We start from the raw sequence: 23,799 nt of genomic DNA on the forward strand, positions 1-23,799 counted from the left end.
AGCAAATTAACGTGTAATTGTAATTAATCTGAAAATGATGTAAAAGGGACACTAATGAACGTAAGTGAACGATAGGAATGCATTCCACGCCTTTGAACCACAGTGAGGATTGACAGTGATGACGTATCATTCAGTAGAAATTGCCAGCTGTGCCTTGATATTACTTGGGCCTGGAGGTCCCTGTTTTATATGAAAATCTAATTGTCTAGGAAAATTACACTAAGCTCTACTTGTGTGCAAGAGTCCTTTAGTATCGTTTTAAGTTATTCAAGATGTTTGCATGTCCCAATTTCAGTTGTTTAATTGATTCACAGTACTTTTGAGCTGAAAGATTAAATGAAGAATTAAGAATTCGAAAGTGTACGTGTTACGATATTTAAAATGTAAATAAGACAAAAAGGGATCAGGGGATTTACTATGCCAATAAATTCGGTAGAATATACTGAGGGCCTACACATTATTCTTAAGGAAGTTGTATATCCCCCATTGTAGGCTATATTAACAGAGTTGTAATGATGATGGAGGTTAAATATGACAGTGCGTTCAAGTTGATCCAAAAAGTAGTCTAGTAACACTGTCGTGTAACCCCCCCCCCCCCCCCACACACACACACACATACGTACACAAACAAAAAGAACCTCTTCCACAAAACCCCCCACAAAAACCCTATACCCCCCACCCCCCCCCCAAAAAAAAAAAACAACAACAAAAAAACAACAATAAACAAACAAACAAAACAAAGGAAAACAATTACCCTTAATCATTTTATGAAATATCATTTTTTTTTCTAGATATATAAAATCGTTTAGAAAAGGGAGAGATTTTTATTATGAAGAAATGGTTGCGATGATTTATACAGCAATCATAAAACCAATTTTCATTACTATTAATGCATGTTAGTTCTTGAATTAAATGTTTGGGTTGTCAAATATGTCAACTTGAGGCTCTATGAAACAAACTCTATAAAACAATCTCGCAGTAACATGGTTATCCGTGCCCCGTCGTTGGCTGCTTCCTACTATGTTAGAACTATGTTTCCGTCTGATCGTATATCATTTCAGCTGTTGCCAACCAAAGATTACCTTCTTTAATACGTTGGAAACACCGGAAAGAGTTTTCCTTAATTTCAGTGCTTTTGTATCTGTATCATTAAGTAAAACAAAAAGAAAAACAAAACAAACCAAAACAAACAAACAAACAAATAATTTTGCCAAAAATCAAATCCTATTAAAAGGTTAAGAACTCTGATTCGTGTCGAAGTGGAGATGCAGACCACCATGTATACCACCACACACAGCAATAACGTCCAGTAGTAAGGGACAAGAGGCCCATGGGCCACATCTCCCACCTGAGTAACATTTTCTGAGGGTTTTTGTGGTACTTCCTTCTAGTTTTTTTTTCATTTAAAGGTGGCTCTATACACCCACAGTTTATTACAATTTTCAATAAAAGACCACAAAACTCATACTTATCAAATATTAAAGAGATGACAGTAATACCATAGGTATTTTAAAAGAATTTTTAATGATTTTTCGTGTTTCTGTAAAAGAATCTTAAAAAATTTAACTATTAACAAATTGAGAGAAGTTTTTTTGTCATATGAATGATATTTCCTTCACACACGTAAAAAAATATAACACTTCATAACATTCAAAAAATTAATATTGCAAATTTTTTTTTAGTTTTTCCCCAAAACAATATTTTTCATATCTTCTTATTCTGTTGACAAATCATCTGAAAATCTATTTGATGTTATGAGAAAATGCATTTTAATAAATGTGACATAAAAAATTGAATGAAAATGATTGCAACTAAACACCAAAATTTTTTTCAAAATTTATTTGGTATGAAAGTTTCTCGTAGAAGTTATCGTTCCAAAGTCCCAGGGCCCAAACACCTTGGGGACTTTCCAACTTCTGAGTTGAAGAAAATTTTCTATATAATGTGTTGGAATGATAAATGCATACATATTTCATTTTAGGCATATATAGAACCATTTCAACAAGAGCTTGGACTTTGGGTAGTTGGTGTTAAACAGCAATGTGAAGTAGGCCGGTGTATTTCATTGTAGGCCACCCAGCCATTGCTCTTTGAAATCAACAAGATTTGTCTGGCTTTTGAGCCAAGACTACGCAAACGGTGTATATTTCACTCGAAACCAGCGTCATTTTAACTTGTTTTGCCGCAAGAAATTGATAGTAACGTCATACTGAAAGTCCAAGGCCTTGTTAAACGGTTCTAAGTAAATATATTCGCTTTAATGCAAAACTAGGTCAAATAAATAAAGAGGAAAATTAACTTATTATGTATCCCAACCTGAGAGAAATACAAAGACAACTTTGCCATGTTGTAAATTATGTATTTACTGCCACCCGGTAAATTCAAAATTTACAACATTACACTACGCTTCATCATTAGTATAATTTGACAAACTAATAGTTGTACCGTAAGGAAAACTGTAGAAAACCTGTTAAAAGTATTTACCTCAAACGCCTTTGCATGTAATGAATAATCATTATGTAAAATTCAAAAACGAGCAAATCAAAGTACTAACAGAAAATGAAATACTTATAGTAGGAAACCTCTTTTTTTTTTATTGCAATGACGATGCATTTCACTATTAATATAGATACACACACTTCATGTAATTGCAATTTTGATTGTCATACTTAATGCTTAGAAGACATCGATTTAACACAACACTGTTTGATGTCAGAAGTATTTGCAAAGAATTCCAACAACAACAACAACAAAATAAATCATTTAGCTAAATTTTTACTAAGCTGATTGCATACATAGATTTGCAAATAAAATCGCTCCCTCAAAATGTATATGGCATGCTTTTCAGTGTATAGACGTTTTGTATTTTTATTTCTTTTGATGTTATTGTTGGAAAACTTTGTAAAAACTTTTGACACAAGCAATGCAAAACCGGTTTAATTTGTGTCATTTCTAAAATGTTGAAAAAAAATAAAATAGACAACCGTTTCCTTTGAAACAAACAAACTTTTTCATTCTATTATATATAAAGTGCATGCTGAATGTTACCAAGAAAAAAAATACACTCTCGTAAATTTAAAATATGATTTTTCCCCCCATTTTGTGCAACAATGATGAACAATGTGGCGTGTTGTAAAGCAAGTTAAGAAACGAATCTCGACATCAATCATAGTTTAAAAAAAAAAGTAATTCAACGTTCTAGATATTGTTAATGTTGGTTTTAGGTGTAAGTTACACATGCTTACATATGTAAAGAGTTGTTCTAGCAAACTACAATTTGTTTACAAAATTATACTCTACATTCATTACCATCATTAGGCGGTTTTGTTCATCACTGTAAAGCTGAGTGAACGGTCGCTTACATCACCATTAATGTATACCAGGGCATTACCAAACCCTGTCACAGGTATGCAAATTTTTGTTTCGTTACCTTTGACAGAAACACCTAATGATAATTTATCTTCATATTGCGTAGGGAGACCGAACACGATACATATAGACTTAGTATTACAGCCTAAATTAATTCGTCTGATTTAAAAGAAGAAATAATTTCTGTGAATGAAATGGAGACGGAGTCTTTTGTTGAAGTATCTTGACGGATTTCCTTTGATTTTGGATACAAAGAATCGTGCATCGTGACGTTGGAATTAATTATGCATGCAACCAAAAATTTTCCTTAATTCAATTGGAAAAAATAATCACGTATCAGTAATTAATTCTTCATAAAGGAGTGAAAGAAACCTTAAGATGACTTCTGTAAGCTGTGTCCAGTTTCTGACACTACTGGTCATCTGTTCCACACTGTGTGTTTACGTTGCCGGACAAGACTTCTTCTCGACAGACTTCTCTAGGAAGAAAGGGCCAACGTTTGGTAAGCTTCATGGTCTATTTCGAATCTACTAAGGTACATAACTCTAAACCACTGAGTACTGTATATGATCAGTTTCAATCATGTGCTTTGTTAAAGGAAGTGAAAGAAAAAGTATGGGTTAGATAGACAAACGTCATACTCAGCAGTTCCCTAATTTTAATGCACACGGAAGAATTATTTGATTTTCATTATTATTTATTCATAAAAGATGTTTTATAAATCCGTTAAACTTGGTAGTTATGTAAACAGACATTTTTAAAAAAAATCTCGGAACACACATTTATTTGATTATATCTATGTATAATTATTCATTGATAACGTTATGCAAAAAAAATTAACCCTTTCCCCTCTGATAATTATACGTTACGTGAATTGACTTCGGCTTTGTACGATTAATTAGTTTGTCATATACTTAACTATAGCTCATTATGTCTCGTTCGGTAATTAAAATCAAACATCATTTGTAAATGTGAAACGCCCGTTTTTGTTGAACAAGGATTACTTTATGCAGTTTTATGATTCACGAAAAATAAATCACAAATCTTATATAAAAGAGATGAGTTTTGGCGATATAAGGGGACATAATAACATACTGCACAAACCGCATACCGCTAGTATGTGACTCACGCTCTTTCGAAGGTTTTGAGTGCGTTTTAATTTGTTATGTTAATGAAGGAAGTTAATGATATTAGGAATTTGTTTAAATATTTCACCACATTTGTTTGAGAAAATAACCAGAAAGACTGCGTGAAATGTAAAGATTTTATAAGAAAATACTACATGATATTTTACTTAAAAACTGTTTGCTTTATTTTTTTTTAGTTACAATGCATTGCCTTTATTGCGAACCCAAGACTTGTGACAATACAACCGGAGATTGTGGAAAATGTCTAACGGGATTCTACGGACAGAAGTGTGAACACACATGTCCAAACACATGCTCGACATGTGAAAAATCAAATGGGAGGTGCTTGTCGTGTATTGATGGGTGGTTTGGCGAAAATTGCAATTTTGAATGCGTCCATTGTTATTCTTGTCAAAAAGAATCGGGAGCTTGCTTGACTTGCCAGCCGAACTACTGGGGTCCAATGTGCCAGAATGAATGCGAGTATAACTGTCACGTGTGCAGCATAGAGAATGGTCAATGTATTCACTGCGCTCAGGGATACTTTGGAGAAAACTGTGCGAGACAATGCGGCCACTGCCGTCGTGGATTTTGTGACCAGGCCACTGGAACCTGCCAATTTGGTTGCAATGATGGATTTTACGGAGAATCCTGTGAAAAGCCGTGTCCTCAAAATTGTATGGTTTGTAACCAAACTGATGGCGAGTGTCTGATGTGTCGGGAGATGATGTGGGGAAGTCAGTGCGATTACTCCTGTCCCCCGCACTGCGCATTCTGTCATGTTTCAACCGGGAAATGTTTAGAGTGTGTTGAGGGGTTTCATGGTGAGAACTGCGAGGATCCATGTGGTCACTGTGTTGGTGGAATGTGTACCAAGGACACTGGGTACTGTGACTACGGCTGTGAAGACGGGTGGTTTGGAGGACGTTGTAACCTACAATGCTTTCAAAACTGTTCCAAATGCAGCTCAAAAGACGAGTGTTTGATGTGTAAATCAGGGTTAGCGGGGAGTAGATGCGATATGAAATGTCCAGAAATATGCAGCTCTTGTTCCCAAGACATGATATCAGATGAAATCGTCTGTAGCGAATGCGCTGCTGGATACAGTCAGCCTCAGAAAAACTGTTCTTGTACAATGTCAAAATGTACTAATGTGGAGGAAACTTTAGGGTTTCGCGTTTGCGAGAAATGCGAAGCTAATACGGGATGGTATTTGTCGCAGGGCTCATGTTGCCCATGTAAACACTGCGCAGGGGGGAATCAATTTTGCTCAAGCAATGGAACATGCCTAAATGGATGTGAACCTCACTATTATCCAAAAGAACAAGGATGCGATGTTTTCTGCGATATAGATCATTGCGTATGGTGCGAGCCATTTTTCGGTTACGGTAAAGTTTGTGTGGGATGTGAAAGTGGCTATTATCTCGATACGGACGGCCAATGTAATTCATGCAGTGAACATTGCAAAGGAGGGTCCACAAAATGCCATCCAACAACAGGAGTCTGTATAGATGAATGTGAAGATGGGTGGTTTGGAGATAAATGCGATACAACTTGTCATGAAAAGTACTGTGCAGTGTGTGACGATATTGAAAAAACCTGCCATCAATGTAGAGAGGGCTTTTATGGTGAACACTGTACTAAGAATTGTCTGAAAAACTGTACGAAATGCTCGAAAGAAACAGGATCTTGTTTGGAGTGTGTCAGAGGAAGATATGCAGAGGACTGCTCGAAAATGTGTCTGAACTGTTTAAAGGATGACTGCCAAGTTACTGGAGAGTGTTTGTTTGGTTGCAAAGAAGGGTGGTTTGGTAGTCATTGTGACCAGAGATGCCCTGAGGGGTGCTCAAAATGCAGCAATTCAGACTCATGTGAAGAGTGCTTCATTCAGGAGACACTTCTCAATGGGAAATGTTATAGTTCTTGTAGTAAATGTTTTCATGGGATGTGTTCTTCTGATGGCAAATGTAAGCAAGGATGTGTTGACGGATGGCACGGAACAAAGTGTGATCTTCCATGCCCTGCAGAATGTTCAAAATGTAACTCTAGCGATTCCTGTGATGCATGTCTACATGGGTTTGAACTAGAAGGTAGCAAATGTATATCTACGTGCAAGAACTGCAAGGATCAGATATGTTCAGCTGATGGGGTCTGTGACAATGGTTGCAAAGCAGGCTGGGTCGGTTCAAAATGTATAGAAAAATGTGTAGAACACTGTGTATCATGTGCAGATGGTCTCAATTGCGACCAATGTGTAAGTGGGTATCAGTTGTTGGAAAATAGATGTGTCGCGGGATGTAGTTTTTGTCTTCAGGATAAATGTGACTTGGCCACCGGAAACTGCCATTTCGGTTGCAAAGAAGGACATTATGGACCCCAGTGTATTGAATTATGTCCAAAAGGGTGTCGCACATGCGATTCAATGGAAACGTGCACGTCATGCTCTCTTGGCTTTCATATGGTTAACTTCCAGTGCGTACCCTTATGTGAAAATTGCTATTCTTGCCAACGGGACGTAAAAACTGACGTTTATTTATGTAACATTTGTAAAGAAGGTTACTATGCCAAAAATGGCGTGTGTCAAAAGTGTAGCAGTACATGCAAAAACAGTGCGTGTGAAAGAACTACTGCTCAGTGTCTGGAAGGTTGCATAGATGGATGGACAGGGTTGCTGTGCAATATCCCGGAGGATGGGACGAAGCTCCCAGTCACGGCGTGCGAGGGTTCGTGTTTGACATGTAACGCGGACACAAGACAATGCAGCTCATGTATCGCCGGAATGTGGGGGAAAAGTTGTGAACAAAAGTGTCCCTCTCATTGTAGTGTATGTGATCAGCAGACTGGACAGTGCATGGTAGTGTGCAGTAAGTACTGTCAGAAGAGCGTAAACATGGTTTCCTGTAACAACGTGACAGGTGCTTGTTTACAGGGCTGTCAGGACGGTTGGTATGGAGATCAATGCCAAAACATGTGCGCGCAAAACTGTATAGATAAAGAGTGTGATCGGACAACTGGACATTGTACCAAAGGTTGTTCGCCGGGTTGGAAAGGATTCACATGCAGTGGTAACGATTTAAATTTTTACATAAATGTCCATATCCCATGCTGGTAATTACCAAGCTGAGTGACACAATTCAAGAAATATTATATTTGATATTGTTTTTTTTCTTTTATCTGTAGAGGCGAACAAAATGCCTGCTGTTCCCAGTGTGGCTATGATTGCTGTTGCGGTTGTTGCAGCTATAGTCGTGGTTGCTATAATCATATCAACGTTTGTTTTCTGCAGGTATTTCATGTTGTCTTAAAAGTTTGATGGTTCGCTACAGCTCCTTTAACAATTAATAATTAAAGAACTATATATGATAAGAGTTAAATTTGGCCCCCATAATTCGCCAATTTTTAAGTGTTTTGGGTACAATAAAATGTTAACTAATTTTTTAGAAGAGTTGATATAAAATATATTTTTCATCTATTTATTTGATTTATTTGCACTCACTGGCAGTATATGACGCCAGAAGTGACGCCATTTCTTTAATTCAATCAAAATCAGCCAAAAATTGACATTTTTCTTATCTATTTACGAATAGGAAATATAGAGCGCATGCTTGAACAAGGAATATTTTTTTGTCACTTATTAGTCTTGGCTAGATACATCTCTGATTAAAATATTTTATTTGTTCAACAATGCGCTCTATGTTTTCGGAAGGAAAAACTGCTTGAAAACAAGCTGTTTTACGCTAAAAATGCAAAAATGGCGGGAAAAGGTTGTCTTTACAATGTCGTATTTCTAAATTGTGGGCACTTGAACCAAAATGAATATTATGTAAACACATCACATACATATCTGTACTAAGAAAACAAAGAATGATAGTAAAATGATGAAGTTCATTTTAGGGGGCCATTTTAGGCCCTTATCATATATAGTCCTTTAATAAACAAAAACATTAGCCATGTCCTGCTTGAATTACCAGTCAACACGTTGTCGAGAATCTAAAAAAAGCCACAATGACTGCATGACTACACGCACTGATTTGGTGTATACTTAAAGGCCAATATTTATTTATACATGAAGTATTAATTATATTAACTATACCCTTCAGTTATGACTTTTAAAAAAAACCCAAATAATTGTTGATATCATTGATTTTAGATTTTAGAAAATCAAAGTGCCATGTTATAAAAAAAATCGATAGTTATATTTGACAGTATATTTTTCCCTCGACAAAATTATCAACCATTGATATATGCATTGTCATTTACAAGGAAATAACATTCAACAATCATTCATTATGTCAAATTCACGTTTTCAAACAGTTTTTGGTATACAGTGGAACGTGTTGTCATCGAATTTAAATGTTCATTGCTAAATTTAATGAGCAAAATAAAACGAAGGTAAAAAGTTTCCTATAGCGGTTTTAATTGGGTATTTCCCAGTAAAAATACACATGTATACAATTAAACTCTCTCTCTCTCTCTCTCTCACATTAATAAGTGTGTGTGTGTGTGTGTTGGATCCGTTTGTTACTGCCAGTTTAAAACAATCAAGATGAAGTACTCTAAAATAAAATCTGTTTTGTTTAGTCAAATATATGCAATGAAAAAAAAGCGCTGCCCTCTTAATTTTGGCCGCGAAAAAACATTATTCTAGTCCGAGGAAAATATAATAATTAATTTCAGAAAATCTTATGTTATAATCTACCAAGTTTGAAATGAATATCAATATTAGATATACTAGCTCAAAGACGGGTGCACAGGTTTTAGTAGAGTCATATCATAATATTAATCTTCTTGTACTGTTACAGAATACATATTTATTGAATTAACCTTGGGTTTACCTAAAACGCCAGCAGTATTATTGAATAAGTTCTGATGTTGAAACAAACGGTATATCTTTTGTCTTTTTTCCCTTCAGATTCCGAAAGAAGCGACTTGACGAGAAGGAACATTCATATACAAACGTTACATATTCAAGCAATGCCCCGTCACAGTACACAAATAATGGATTTATGCTGGATTCTGTGATGTGATTGTCGTGTTCGCTAACATTTTATTGACTTAGGGGCCAGTCTTGTCAGAGTTCTGTCCCTTGTTATAGTTTGCCCTGCTTTTATGTGATGATTTATGACGTAAGGGGCCAATATTTCCCTTTTACACATCATATAACATGTACACCCGTTTCTGCTGACAATAGTGAGAGGTCTGATATTTGAGCATTAAATCTATACCTTGATATAAAAGTTATAAATTCGATGGGCAGACCGTAGTATGCTGATGTGCAAACATTATTGAAGAGTTAGGTTTTGAAGTTTCGCCTTTGTCCTTGTACGTTTTAAAGTTTAAGTCGAATTATCACTTTCAAAAGCATGAGAAATGGCTCGCAATGAAGATAGTGGGTCAAATACAACTGTACAGCAGTCACATATACCGGTATGTTATGGTTCTGCATTTGGCAGAAATGGATGTACTGGCATTAATCATTGCCTGTTCTCTGTATGTCGTCCCAATTTTCGTTTTCAGTTCATAGTTTTTATATAAAAAAAACCCACAAGAAGCTTGTGCTTATTGCCTATTACCTAGAAATAACACAGTCTACGGCCATTTGAAGCTAGGTTTGGCTTAATAGTTTATTAGGTACATGTATTTAGTAGTGATCAGCTCATGGCCTTTTTGATGAATAAACATAATGACCCAAAGTATATTTTTTTTTTACAGCTCAAACTTGTAGAACTTGTTTAACTTGTTTGCAGGCACATAATTTCTAGCCCGCGTCAACAATCCCATCATTACACAAGCTCTCGATGTTTCATTAAAAAGTCAAACGGATGCAAACTTAGTACCAGCCCACCAGGTCGAAAAAAAAATTGTGCTTGTGTGGTATAACAATAAAACATTCCAATTCAATTTGTCTTTGCTTGTTTGATCTTTCAACTCTTACACAACACAAACATCATATTTGATGGATCTTTTGAAATATTTTGATTTCACCGCTGAAAAACCGACAAAAGCTCTGAATTATTTTATGTGTGAAATGGGGTAGAACAGTTATTGTTCTATGCTACTATCATTGAACACCCTATACTGTACCAGGGATTTGTGTTGACCATTACAAAAAAATTAAGAAAACGAGTCATCAACCATATTTGTTGGTGAAGTATATTAATTTTTGTTAAAAATAGAAAGTGCCAAAAAGATTCTCTACCTTTTTAAATAAAAAAAAAAATAATAATATGAAAATCATTATTGCTTTTTATATTTTATTAAGTTTAGAATGAAACATAACAGAGTGTACAAAAATATAACAGTTCTTGTAAACATTGTAAACAAAATATTGTGATCATAAAAAAATAAAGCACTTTCAGCATACACGTAACTAATAAGGCAGAGTGAAAATTACCTAGTATCAAGACTTTTGAGTCCACAAGTCAACATATGAAAAATTACTTTCATTAGTTGGAAGTAATTATAATGGTGATAAAAATATGTTGTCGTTTTTTTTTAAATTTAAAATAATTGCAAAATATCATGTAATGCCATCACAGTTAGCGCAGAATCAAGAAAATACAACAGGTTGTCAATGCAAAAACTTAACATCTGCAACATGTTATGCACCAAGGATTTCATTGGAGTTATACAGACACACACAGTCAACAAGACGGCCATCAGCACCACTTGTGTTCTAGTGATTCCTGAGAAGTCGGGCCTTACTCTTTGCAGGGAAGGATTAGCACAGGAAGGAAGAGGGTAAAAGCTATCCAGGCACGCTTTGCGCTCCTTCTGTAATCTTTTTTTATACTCCTCAGGGTAAAGGTCCTTAAGTTTGGCTTCTAGTTCTGCAAAAACAGATATAGACTTCCATCAACTCTTATATGAGACATAAAAAATAAAAGCCTGTAAACATTTGCCTTAATAAAAAATTTTCATTACAAATTCTCTTATTCTTAACATAAAAAAAGTATAAATAACACTTAAGGTGGCTCATTACACATTGAAATAGTTTATCAAACAGCAGAAAATTACTTGATTATGATAGCATAATGGATAACAAGTATAGAGGTCAAATAGGCAAAAAAATTGAGCAATTTTTTATGAAAAATATATTTCCAAATACTATTTAATAAATGTGAACAAAGCTCCAAGCGGATTCAAACTCATGATCTGCTGTTCACAAGCCCGATACTTTAACCACTGAGCTATGATGACATTCAACCAAATCAATTGGTACAAACAATTTAACAAAACATTGAAATCAAAATCTTGTGATGTAGTGTCTTTAAAAGTATAAGTCTCGGTGTAGTGAGGTTCATGTACCTACCTTAAACTTTTGTGCAAGAGCACTGATATAATGAATCACAGATGTATACAACTTATTGGGGTTTATGGCAAATTCTTATCAAGTACTTGTTATGCATTAAACAAACGCTCATTTTAATATCATAAGATTAGGTCCCAGACATATGTCATAGCAAAGAGGTAATAGTGTCCTTCCCATTATTTTGCCTAAGCTGTGTTTGAACAGGAAGTACATTTTTCTAAAAATAGATATGAAGGTACATGTATCTGTTGCAATACCAAAACCTAGGTACTGATTTTGTAATATTAGTATCTACAATAAAATTGTACACAACATCACTGATTTGTCGTAAATTTAAGAAGTTTAGCAATTGCAAAGCTTAGTTTAAAATAGAAAGAGCTTACCGCTGTCTTGAATACAGGACACTATGACTTTTCTACAGAGAGGACAGGGGGTAAATTGAGGCTTTCCTCGGGCCAGTCGGCGGAGACAGGGATTACAGAATGAGTGACTGCAGGGCTGACAGGTGGTGGGAATACAGAAGATATCCAGACATACAGGGCAGCAATGGTCCTCTGATACAGTGGATTCAATGGGAGCTTCCTACATAAGTATATACATTGATTTATATATTGAAGGCTAAAGTACTCTGGTTAAGAAGGCTGGGTTGTCAAGCTATAAGCCATTAAAACAATCTTTAAAAATTCTCTGATGTTTCTTTATAGAGCTCTTCTTTTTCAGATGATGTAAAAGTCTTTAAATCCAAACTTAAAGTGTATATTTTGAATGAGAAATAAAGTTGAATCTATTTCTCTTTAAAGAGAAGAAAGAAACCTGTAACTGTATACATACCCAAGATGGCTTTACCAGATCCTCAGTGGCTTTCTGTTTTAGGTATGTGTCATCAACATCATTGTCTTGTTTTAATATTTCAAACTGGTTTTCATTTATGACAGTTGGTGGATCATATGGGACTTCATGTATAAGCATCCTTCTCCTCCGTACTCTCTTTTTCTTCCTTTCTGATTCTTAGAATATGAATTTTTTGACAATAATGTGACATGCATTTAAAGATAAAACATGCAATGATCTTTGGGGTAGTGTTCCCTAAGGCGTGCAAGTATAAGGCATTACAAAATTAAAGAATTTACACTGAACCACCAAGGGGAATCTCTTGTAAGGTTACAAGAAGAGGTTTTATATAAGGTCTTTATATATGATAATAGGAAAGCATTTTCACTTTCTAAATTCTTTCATATTTCAAAATCAGTCTCCCCCCGACCTTTTCCAACATACCCACACCCAACAAAATAGCTTTATGATTTTCCTTCAGGGAAAAAAAGGGAAGAGAAAAAGATAAGCATTTTTCTTTCCATTTATACTTTTGTGTCAATATTGATAAATTATAACATTGAAAACGTTTTAAGGGAAAATTGGGGGGTGGGGGTGGGTGGGGGTTGTTCAGGATTCTAGAATCAATGGATGCCCATTATATACATACTATCATTTTTAAAATATAGAAAGTATATTTATGATACAAAATATTTAGTAAAACTATACTTCAATCATTGAAAAATAAATGTATCATTAACCTTGGAGGTTTTCAACAGCATTTACTGTAACAGTGGTCTGAGGTCTGGTTTGGTTGGTACTTGTAGCCGGGGCAACCACTGTACTTACAGCTGACCGCACAGGGTGGTCTTGCTCAGCAGTTTTTTCCTTACTGAGTGTTTTTATTCTTTGATACTGCTCTGTAAAAACATATACACTTATTAGACACAAGTTTTTATGATCAAAATCAGTTTCACTTGATTGCTGAATAATTTTCAGATTGATGGCAATTCCAGAAATCCTGTTGCTGAAAAAAAATTAGATATCTATTCTTCCTTCTTATCTATCTTAGTATGGAAAATTTATTCATAATTAATACATGTAAAAAAGTTATAAGGTTCCCCGTTAGTTTGTATGACAAGATCCAATTGCTTAGCAAGTAGGATTAATAATTTGTGTACACCCTACGGAAGCGAAGGATAAAAAAAATATGTCAGAATTCAATGTTAATTGATTTGCATGCAAACTATTAACGTGATGATTTCACAAAACAACATATATAAATCTTTATGCATAGAACAAGTAATGTGATAATAAAGTAATGTTAAAGTCGGTACATGGAATAAGAATTAATTATTTGACTTTAGAAATCCTATATTTCTTTTAGGAATTAAAAAAAACATTTGATTTCCAATGTTGTAAAACCAAGTAAAATTTTAACAAATCATTAATAAGTTCAATTAACTGAAATATGCACATATAACAAACATAGGTAATCATAGATTACTAAGCTCACCGAGACGGAGCATCACCATTATGAGACATCACCTTCATAAGACCACCTTTATCATTTTATATGAAAATCATACTTTATGATCTTGGATATTCATGGATTCTGTTTTGACAAAATATCGTATATCATCTGATAAAATTTTTTTTATGATAATCATATGTTCATATGTTAATCAATACAATGATATAAAATTAAATATTGTATCATGTCATATTTATAATATATATCATATGATATAAAACAATAAAATACCATAATAATCAATAATGAGATATGATATTGTAATGTATGATATGACATTGTATTGTGTTATACCTTATTGTATTTGATCACATAATACAATATCATAAAATATAATACAATATAGTATTATATTACAATATCATATTACATAATACATCATAACATTGAAACATATTATATTGTATAATATAGTATGATATTGTATTGAATGACACTGAAACATATTTGATACATTATATGATATTATATCATATAATACAATATAATTTGATTCCAACATTGTATCTTATCAAATGATACAATATTATGTGATAAAGCAAAATATTATAAAATACATTATTATATTATACATATTGTATCATATGACACAATAATATATATTACAATATCATATAATACAATTTCATGTGATAAGATAATATATCATATAAACCAATATCATATCATACAATATCGTATGATACAATATTATATAATATTACAATATCATATAATACAATTTCATGTGACATAATTCTATATTACTGAAACCAATATCATATTATACAATATTGTATGATACAATATTATAGAATATACAATATTGTATCATAGGATACAATATAATATTTTGCAATATCTTATGTAATTGTATCATGTGATAAAATAATAAATTAAAAATACAATATAATATTATACAATATTGTATCATAATATACAATACTATACATAACAGTATCATGATACAATATCATATCATAAAATATCCAAAAAATTGATACAATATCATATCGTATTGTATAACTTTTTATAATATAACATATGATATCATATTGTATCATATCAAACAATATTGTTTCATATCATACAATACTATATCATAGGAATCATGTTATATCATTTATCAACAAACACATCTATCTATCGAGATGGTTTGAGTGAGGTAGGAGATTTCTTTAGCATCCTTGATAATGGAGATCAGGCTCTGCATATAAAGCAACCTCTGCATTTAATTTATAATAAAGTTAAATCAACTATGCAAGCTATCATCTATAAAACATGTGACCTGTTCCAAAAAACTAAACCTCATCCAGCATCCGAAACCTATGGCTCAGATTCAGCATTCAAGCCCATCAGGTGCATTGGTATCATAACACGCATCATCCATGCAAGTTTGGTGAAGTTTGGACCAGTAATAACTAAGATATCATCATCAGAGGGCACTAGCAATTAAAACCTTAACTTCCTCCAGCATCCGCAACCTATGGCTCAGATTCAGCATCCATGCCTGTCAGGTGCATCTGTATCATAAGACACACTATCCATTCAAGTTTGGTGAAGTTAGGACCTGTAATAACTAAGATTTATTTTTTAGCATCCTTGATAATGGAGATCAAGCTCTGCATCTGAAGCTACCTCTGCGATTCATTCATGTTACAGTTAAATCAACTATGCAAGTTTGATATAGTACTATCATTTATTAAACATGTGACCTGTTCCTAAAAACTTAACTTTATCCAGCATCCGAAACCAGACTCAGCATTCAAGCCTGTCAGGTGCATCAGTATCATAAGACACACCATCCATGGAAGTCTGGTGAAGTAAGGACAAGTAATAACTAAGATATCATCATCAGAGGGCACCTGTTTCAAAAACTTTATTTAACCAGCTCTTAAAACCTTAACCTCCTCCAGCATCCAAAACCTATTGCTCAGATTCAGCATTCAAGCTTGTCAGGTGCATCAGTATCATAAGACGCACCATCCATACAAGTTTGGTGAAGTAAAGACCAGTAGTAACTAAGATATAATCATCAGAGGGCACCTGCAACAAAAACTTTAACCAGCTCTAAAAACCTTAACCTCTTCCAGCACCCGAAACCTATTGCTCAGATTCAGCATTCAAGCTTGTCAGGTGCATCAGTATCATAAGACGCATCATCCATACAAGTTTGGTGAAGTTAGGACCAGTAGTAACTTAGATATTGCTATCAATGGGCACCCACAACAAAAACTTTAACCTGCTCCAAAAACCTTAACCTCCTCCAGCATCCGAAACCTATAGCTCAGATTCAGCACTCAAGCCTGTCTGGTGCATCAGTATCATAAGGCACACCATCCATGCAAGTTTGGTGATGTACGGACCAGCAGTAACTAAGATATTGCTATCAAAGGGCACCTGCAACAAAAACTTTAACCTGGTCCAACAACCTTAACCTCCTCCAGCATCTGAAATTTAGGACCCAGATTCAGCATCCAAGTCTTTCAAGTCCATAAGTAGGTCCAGATGCATCACCCATGCAAGTTTGGTGAAGATAGGACAAGTAATAGCTTAGATACAGGACCTGCAACAAAAACTTTAACCAGGTCCAGACGCCGACGCCACCGCCGACGCCGAGGGTATAGCATAAGCTCTCCTTGACTTCGTCTCGGTGAGCTAAAAATGTTAGATGAAATAATAATTTTAGTGCTCTTGATTCTCTCCTCCCAAAATCTATATGGAAATTTACTTTTACATTTGACACTGATCTTTAGATCTTACTCTTTACAGCAATGATCGAGTGATACAAAGAAATATCTATATGATCATATATTTTTTATTTACCTTGTTGAAGTGTCACTGGCATTTGATCTACTCTACAACAATGTACATGTAGTGGAGGCAAGGTGAACTGTCCACATGGACATTTGTTTCCAGAGATGAAATCAAACGAACCAATTCGTCCATGGCATTTTGGGCAATACAACTTGCCTTTGTTCCAACATCCCTACAAGAAAACAATAAAGAAAAACATTTTTTTAAAAGAAAATTTGATCAGAAAGAGGAAGACAAAATGCATGTGAAAAATGTACTTGCTACATTCCAAAGCAGTTCCAACATGCTTATGTACTGAACCCCTCATGTACAGGTAATACATGTACCAATAAATTAAAATGTGCAACCAACATTTTTTGATCTCACAATTCACCACAGTGGTATTATATAAATCCATTAAGATATAGAGATTTTGAGTAACAGAAAATCTCACCTCTGTCAGAGCTTGATAAATCCATTGAGGAGTATTATCTGATTCACAAGACAGAAACCATTGAGTTGGCAATACATTAGATGCTGCTGGGCAAACTGAATCTGCAAAAAGCATTTACATAAAATGAACAGAAAAATCCTTCTTTCCTAAATTAAAAGTAATTTTCAAAAATTATTGGTTGAAGGACATTTTTCAACCCCTAATTTATGTGGAGCATGTTGCAAGATGACTGAATCTGTATCTTATTGATCCAGCGTTTCATGTTATTCAGTTATGAAAGAGTAGTGGGCCAAAGATGGAGTCCTGAGGAACTAGTTATTTATCAAAACTCTATTGGTGCTCAAAAAGCTTTTTCTCTAAGTAGGCAGCTTCTCTTAAAAAAAATAGTAAATGGCTTTTTTCTCTTGCACCATAAGAAATACCTGGCTATGATGGCCGAAGATATATACATGACCGTCATGCAACATAACTAATTGCTGCAGAGTCTATTTACTTGACCGTCCTCCAAAAAGCTGTAAATACATGAACTAAATAATGTGATATACACATGACTGTCGCTGTCATTGGAATAGATTACACACCCTATAGAAAGCCCTCTATATCATTTTCTATACACTGTAGTTAATAATAAAAATTATTCATTATGATCATTCGACAGTCTTAAATTCGGTAATTCAACAATTTATTTAATAGATTCGTGTCTTGTGTGGCTGAATGGTGTTCATTTCCACCTTACACCAGATATGCTTCGATATAAGTGAAATTGATTCAATTTAGTCATTCAGATCCACCGTTATTTTTTTAATATGAATGTATCGTTAGTATAATAGTCAATGTGTGCCGAACTTTACAGGGGCTGAAACAACACATAACCAATAAAACACCGTAAAACTGTTATAAAACGTCGTTGAAAATCACATACTTGGCCACAGAGAAAAAAAACGATCGCAGTAAGACGCGGGCAAAGCCCGCCTTGTGAAGCAAGGATTAATGGTAACATGTATATATAAGAAAATAAGTGAAAAATGAAAGTTGAATCAGGGATACTAAGGCCAAAAAAAATTTCTTCCAGCCCTGGGCCCCGCCATATTGGCAGCCATTTTGTTTTTAAAAAGTTAGCTCGATCATTGATTGGCTAGTACTTATCGATATCTATTGCCCCTAAACTCGACTAAATAAGTTCCACTGATTCAATAGAAGGTAATTTGAATTAAAATAAAATAAAAAGGAAACCAGATAAGTTTCATTAGTGCTTCAATCAAGAAACACGACTTGTTCTATGTATGTCTTATTAAATCATCAGATGGAAAATAAAAACATTAACCTCAAGGAACTGATCTTTTAGATACTGAATACAGTATTCAATTTTATTACAGCGGCATTCATATGAATTAAATTGATGAACAATGAAAGAAGAAATAAAAAAAATTTCGTAATCACTAACTCTCTGGGGCTATTTCTGATTTGAGTAGGCAACCATACTGTGTGCGTTTTAAATAGATTTTATTATACAAAATTCAAACTGTACTGTGTTAAATCTGCGCTCGGTCCAACGGTCACACCGTTTACATATTATCAATATTTTTAAATTTGCATGGAGTACTTCTATTGGCTTTAAGGAAATGAAATCTACTGTACCGAGTCTTGAGGTCAATGTTTTAAACTTGTCAGTAAATTTTGCTACCACCAGCTGACCAGTGACCACTAATCTAAATACCTTTAAGTCCGTGATCTGTAATTACGCAGTCATCGGAAAACAAAGAATTCCTGCATTTCCTACATTTGTAAAGTGACATACTACATGCATACGTTCATCCTACTATAAGCATACCAAATCTATACATGTATCCTACTGAATACACGTAATAATAATCATCAATCGTGTGTTAAAATTTGGCTTATGAAATCCAGATCATCTAGGAAATCAAAGGCGCAGCCTAAATAAGGTACAGACCAGAACAGTCTTCTAATTTCCGGATATGGAACCGGTGTAACGAAGAATTTTGACCCGGGTTGAAAATTGACCCGGGGGTCATTTTTCCACGTTGAATATTGAGACCAAAGGTGTTGAATAAAGACCCTAATCCGTTGAAAATTGACCCGCATCGTGGAATTTTGATCATGAAACTGGTTCAAAATTCAACAGCAAAGAAGCACAAATTAACGAATCAATATTATAACTTGAGTTTATTTAATTAAAAATTATCAGTTTTTATATATTTATTCTTTAGATTTACATGTTTACATGTTTCAACGGGGGGGGGGGGGGGGATTAAAATGAGACTTAAATAATTATTTTTTGAATTTACATAGTATCCCTTTAAATATGTACATGTAATAACTTTTTTATTCATAATAAACTGTTCGCGTATAATTGCTGTGTGTGATATCTATATATTTTTTAAGAAATATATGTTTTTTAATAATATTAGTATAAATGGTTACACGTTAAAATATTCAATTCAGTAAAACACTTTTTTTTAATTTGCTGGAGAAGTTTACAAATATAAATAATTTTTAAAAATTACAATACGTCATATTATCTTATTTTGGTTTTACGTTCACCCAGTAAATTGAAACTTTGATATTGTTCATTGTAAATTTTCTGAGTGGGTGTAAATAAAAAAAATTACATTATGTCATATTGAGATTTTTGTGTTTGTTAAAACTGTGACTATCTGAATTTTGTATTCACACCCATCCAGCCAATAACAGTTTGCAAAATGATGATATGCTAACATGATTGTACTCTTTCATGAGCAATGCTGCAGTAACTATATCTTGGTGTTTTATTTGTTCCGTTAGAATAAATTTTGATGTAACTAAATATCATCAAATCGCTAATTGTTCTAGGCATTAACAATTCTGCTTCATGGAATCTGTAGCAAGTTAGCAACCTAATTTTTGTACAGGATGACAATAGAATTCTGCTTTAAAGTTTCTAAATTGCTTTGATCACAAAAATTTATCATAAATTTACTAACAGTAATTGTTTTCGTCAATAAATTGGTAAATTGCATTTTTTGAATAGAAATAAGTAGTAGAAGATCAAACAGCAGCGTTGGAGTAGATGATTGACCTTCCTATCACAGCCACCTACATGATTAATTTAATTTAAACGTGTTAAATGTGTATATTATGTGTATATAAGACATGAGGTACTTGAATATTAAATAATTATCTGAGTATTTATCATACATGATTGTATGACATATTGTTGGTAGACATGTTCACTCACACCTATATTAACAAACATATCACCTTCATTTATACCTGCAGAGATACAAACATAAGAATGAGATTTTCATGATCAAGCCCATTTGAAAAGAACAGTAAATAAAAGGGAACTGTATATTAAGTAAATATACAGGTATAATCCTTAAATAGGTTTAAACAGTGTACCTTAAGAGAATCAAAAACGCTTTGGAGATCTTATATAAGTATAAACATGGGAAACAATTTAACAATTTTATCTATATGAAAAATCAGAACTACCATAAAGTATATACATGTAGTTCATATAAAATGGTACACTAATGTCAAAAAGTTGTTTAAAAAGTTCGTCTCTTTGTTGAGTGTATCTTGGATATCGAGGGGGGGGGGGGGGATCACATTTCCTTCAGATTCAGACCCACAGTATAAACATCGACTCACATCAGATAAAAAAATCCTTAAATAAGTAAGCTTTACTAGCTTTATTCCGTAATTGACGTAAAATAATATTTCCTATTGTCTTAACTGAAAGGTTTGTAAGCTCTAGGTATATTTGGTTTTTTTAAGTTTTGACTTAAAAGAAAGATAAAGTTGATAAAATTTTCCTTTCTGCATGAAGATTATTCAATAATTTACATGTAGACGTAGCAAAGCTATTGTAATAAGTATATAGTGGTAGATAGTAAAAAAAGCTAATTCCATCTATGATTATATGCATGTTCAGTAAGAAAATATGATTGAATTCAATCTTACATATCTTGTGGTGCTAAACCATTTATATTCTTGTAGAATATAATTAGTTTATGGTTATCCCTTCGAGATTGCAAGGTTTCCAAATTAAGCTCACTATATAAAATTATTTTAGAAGAATTAACTCTGATCTCTGTCACTGTCCTGGTTACTCCAATTTGTACATGTTTAAACAATTCGGATTTTTCCTTGATACAGCTGCTCCGAACAACATATCTATCAGTTGTATACTTTTCGCATATCTTTTCATGTATATACCATTAATATAATTAGATCAACAATCCTCCGACTGTATATTTAGATGCAAACCTACTTTTTTAAATTGATAACATTTTTGCTGTAGAGGGTACTAGTACATGTTTTTAATTTTGAGAAAATATATTACGTCAGTTGCCTGTGTTTCTAATTTACAGGTAAATAATAGAATTGAAAACTCAAAATAATAGAAATAAATTGCATTTTTAAGAAGAACTATAACTGTATATGCAGAAAAATTGGATGGTGCTTCAATAAAGTTAATCAGACAAGTTTATGAAAAATTATTTTTAAGTCGTAAAAATTAAAAACATGTGTAAATATGTATATGCTATATATATGCGTATAAAAAAACTTAGTATATGTATGAAAAAGGATAAAAATATGACAACCAATCATTTATTATTTTGTTAGTGAAATATTCTGCCTTCTTCAAATTAAGCATTGGTATCTGACATTATATCCTTTTGTCTTGATATAAATATATATACCCTTTACCCAATAAAGCAGTATAGAGGTTATATATTTTCAATTATTAGAAAAATATACAACGTCTGGTGCCTGTCGAATAGAGCTCTGTTGAATTGCCTAAAAAGTGACGATAACGGGCAATATGTTTGTTAGATATATTTATCAGAGATTGTGACAAGTTTAAACCTTAAATTTTGTCACATGAGGGAATGAAAATCAAAAAGTATTCTAGTCCTACTCGTCTGCTCCATTCCGAAGCAAACGGTCATCTTCTTAGCTTTTATACATAGTATTGTAATAATAAATGGATATCATATTCTCAATCTAAAAACTAAATGTTTAATTGGACATATCAGTCTAAACGAAATTAGCCACGTCCGCATATGTATCGGACAGTATGTTCATTTTAAAACTGAAACTTTCAAATATGTGCATGATTATACATTTAAACCGTGTAGAGTAAGTTCCAGTTCAGATCAAAACTCTGAGGTTTGGGTCAATTCTCAACAGGATCAATTTTCAACGGGTCGAGGTCATCAGAGTTTAGAAAATTGACCCCCGGGTCAATTTTCAACCCGGGTCAATATTCATCGTTACACCGGTACGGTTTGATTCGCCTTAACCGCTACAATTTGATTCCAGTGGTAATAGTATCCTCAATATCTTTTTTAATTTGAATTATTTAGTTTTCCCCTCATTGCTTGTTTGTTTTATAATATCTTTAATCCGCGTAATCACTTGAATCTTTCATTTTCTTTCGAACTGATGACTTTGTCCTTGATTCTGATCAACCAAGTCATAGGCGTCGGAACCGGGGGCGGGGGGGGGGGGGGGGGGGGGTGTTTGCAAAGTTAGACCTAACCATCAGGCACATAGCATCAAGGAGGGGTCAGCTCCCCAACTTTTTTCTCGCAGCAAACATAATTGTTCCTAAATTTACCTTTAAAGAATTGAAATACTAATAATTAATAGTGATTAAAAAAAATTAATTGGAGTCATACATGTAGGTCCTATAGCCCCCCCCCTTTTTTTGTAGTTAAGATTTTGGAGTTATAGGTTTAGCCCCCCCCCCCCCACCCCATCCCCCCCCCCCCCCTGGATTAGGAGTTATAGGTTTAACCCACCCCAACCCCACGGATTAGGATTTTCAGGAATTTTTTTGTTTTTGTTTTGGTTTTTTGCTTGTCCAAGTCACATTGGTTTGTGTGACTGTCAGTAACAAAGTCTATCCGTCCAGATTTGAGAAGAATTTAAGACAAGACACTACTATATATATACATCAAATCGGATCCAACGCTGATAGGAAAAATCAGAATTAAGTATACCGCCCATTGTTTAAGCTGATAATGATATCACCTTATGTCACGCAGCATGCAGTGGAACCAGTAAGATCGAAAAACCATTGAAGCAGGCCCATAATGGAAGGGTCAAAGCACAGCGTACCTATAACTTCATATAACATCAATTTCACTGTTAATTTCCTCCCATTTAATTCCAATTTTACAAGCTCCCCAAAAAGTGGGGGGGGGGGGGGGATAACTCCCTTTTTAAAATTAAAAAAAAAGTTTGCTGCGGGAAAAAGTGGGAAGGGGGGGGGGGGGGGGCAGAACATGTACCAACTAAGTTTACTCGATCAAAGCCGTCACAACCCTGGATCGATACCCACCTAAACAGGCCCATATGATAAGAAGGAAAAATAGGATACATCAAAGAGCAACAACAGGAAAAA

The 23,799-nt window shown here is 34.0% G+C and overlaps 2 protein-coding genes across 2 annotated transcripts; one reads left to right on the forward strand and one right to left on the reverse strand.

The window, feature by feature from the left end:
* The first annotated feature begins 3,487 nt into the window (after nt 1-3,487).
* On the forward strand, nt 3,488-10,399 carry LOC128167754 (multiple epidermal growth factor-like domains protein 6). Its single transcript, XM_052833645.1, has 4 exons — nt 3,488-3,871; nt 4,694-7,561; nt 7,677-7,782; nt 9,409-10,399. Exons 1-4 carry the CDS (start codon nt 3,748-3,750, stop codon nt 9,521-9,523), a joined length of 3,213 nt encoding a protein of 1,070 aa, XP_052689605.1. The 5' UTR covers nt 3,488-3,747; the 3' UTR covers nt 9,524-10,399.
* A 340-nt stretch (nt 10,400-10,739) lies between these two features.
* LOC128168144 (E3 ubiquitin-protein ligase RNF180-like) lies at nt 10,740-19,286 on the reverse strand. The gene is made up of 7 exons (XM_052834256.1): nt 19,099-19,286; nt 17,382-17,482; nt 16,958-17,120; nt 13,380-13,538; nt 12,640-12,815; nt 12,192-12,390; nt 10,740-11,326 (listed from the first exon to the last, which is right to left on the reverse strand). Exons 1-7 carry the CDS (start codon nt 19,175-19,177, stop codon nt 10,998-11,000), a joined length of 1,206 nt encoding a protein of 401 aa, XP_052690216.1. The 5' UTR covers nt 19,178-19,286; the 3' UTR covers nt 10,740-10,997.
* Between the last annotated feature and the right edge of the window lie 4,513 nt (nt 19,287-23,799).

The sequence above is a fragment of the Crassostrea angulata genome, chromosome 10 (genome assembly GCF_025612915.1).
Source record: "Crassostrea angulata isolate pt1a10 chromosome 10, ASM2561291v2, whole genome shotgun sequence".
Lineage (NCBI taxonomy): Eukaryota > Metazoa > Mollusca > Bivalvia > Ostreida > Ostreidae > Magallana > Magallana angulata.

Bases quoted from the DNA above. Each gene is read 5' to 3' on its own strand.
- LOC128168144 (XM_052834256.1), bottom strand. From the start codon at position 19,177: ATGTCACTTTACAAATGTAGGAAATGCAGGAATTCTTTGTTTTCCGAT. The intron at 17,483-19,098 runs GTATTTAGATTA...TGCTTTTTGCAG, and splicing joins TACAGATCACGGACTTAAAG to ATTCAGTTTGCCCAGCAGCA. The intron at 17,121-17,381 runs GTGAGATTTTCT...GTTTTCTTGTAG, and splicing joins TTTATCAAGCTCTGACAGAG to GGATGTTGGAACAAAGGCAA.
- LOC128167754 (XM_052833645.1), top strand. From the start codon at position 3,748: ATGACTTCTGTAAGCTGTGTCCAGTTTCTGACACTACTGGTCATCTGT. The intron at 7,562-7,676 runs GTAACGATTTAA...TTTTATCTGTAG, and splicing joins GAAAGGATTCACATGCAGTG to AGGCGAACAAAATGCCTGCT. The intron at 7,783-9,408 runs GTATTTCATGTT...TTTTCCCTTCAG, and splicing joins TCAACGTTTGTTTTCTGCAG to ATTCCGAAAGAAGCGACTTG.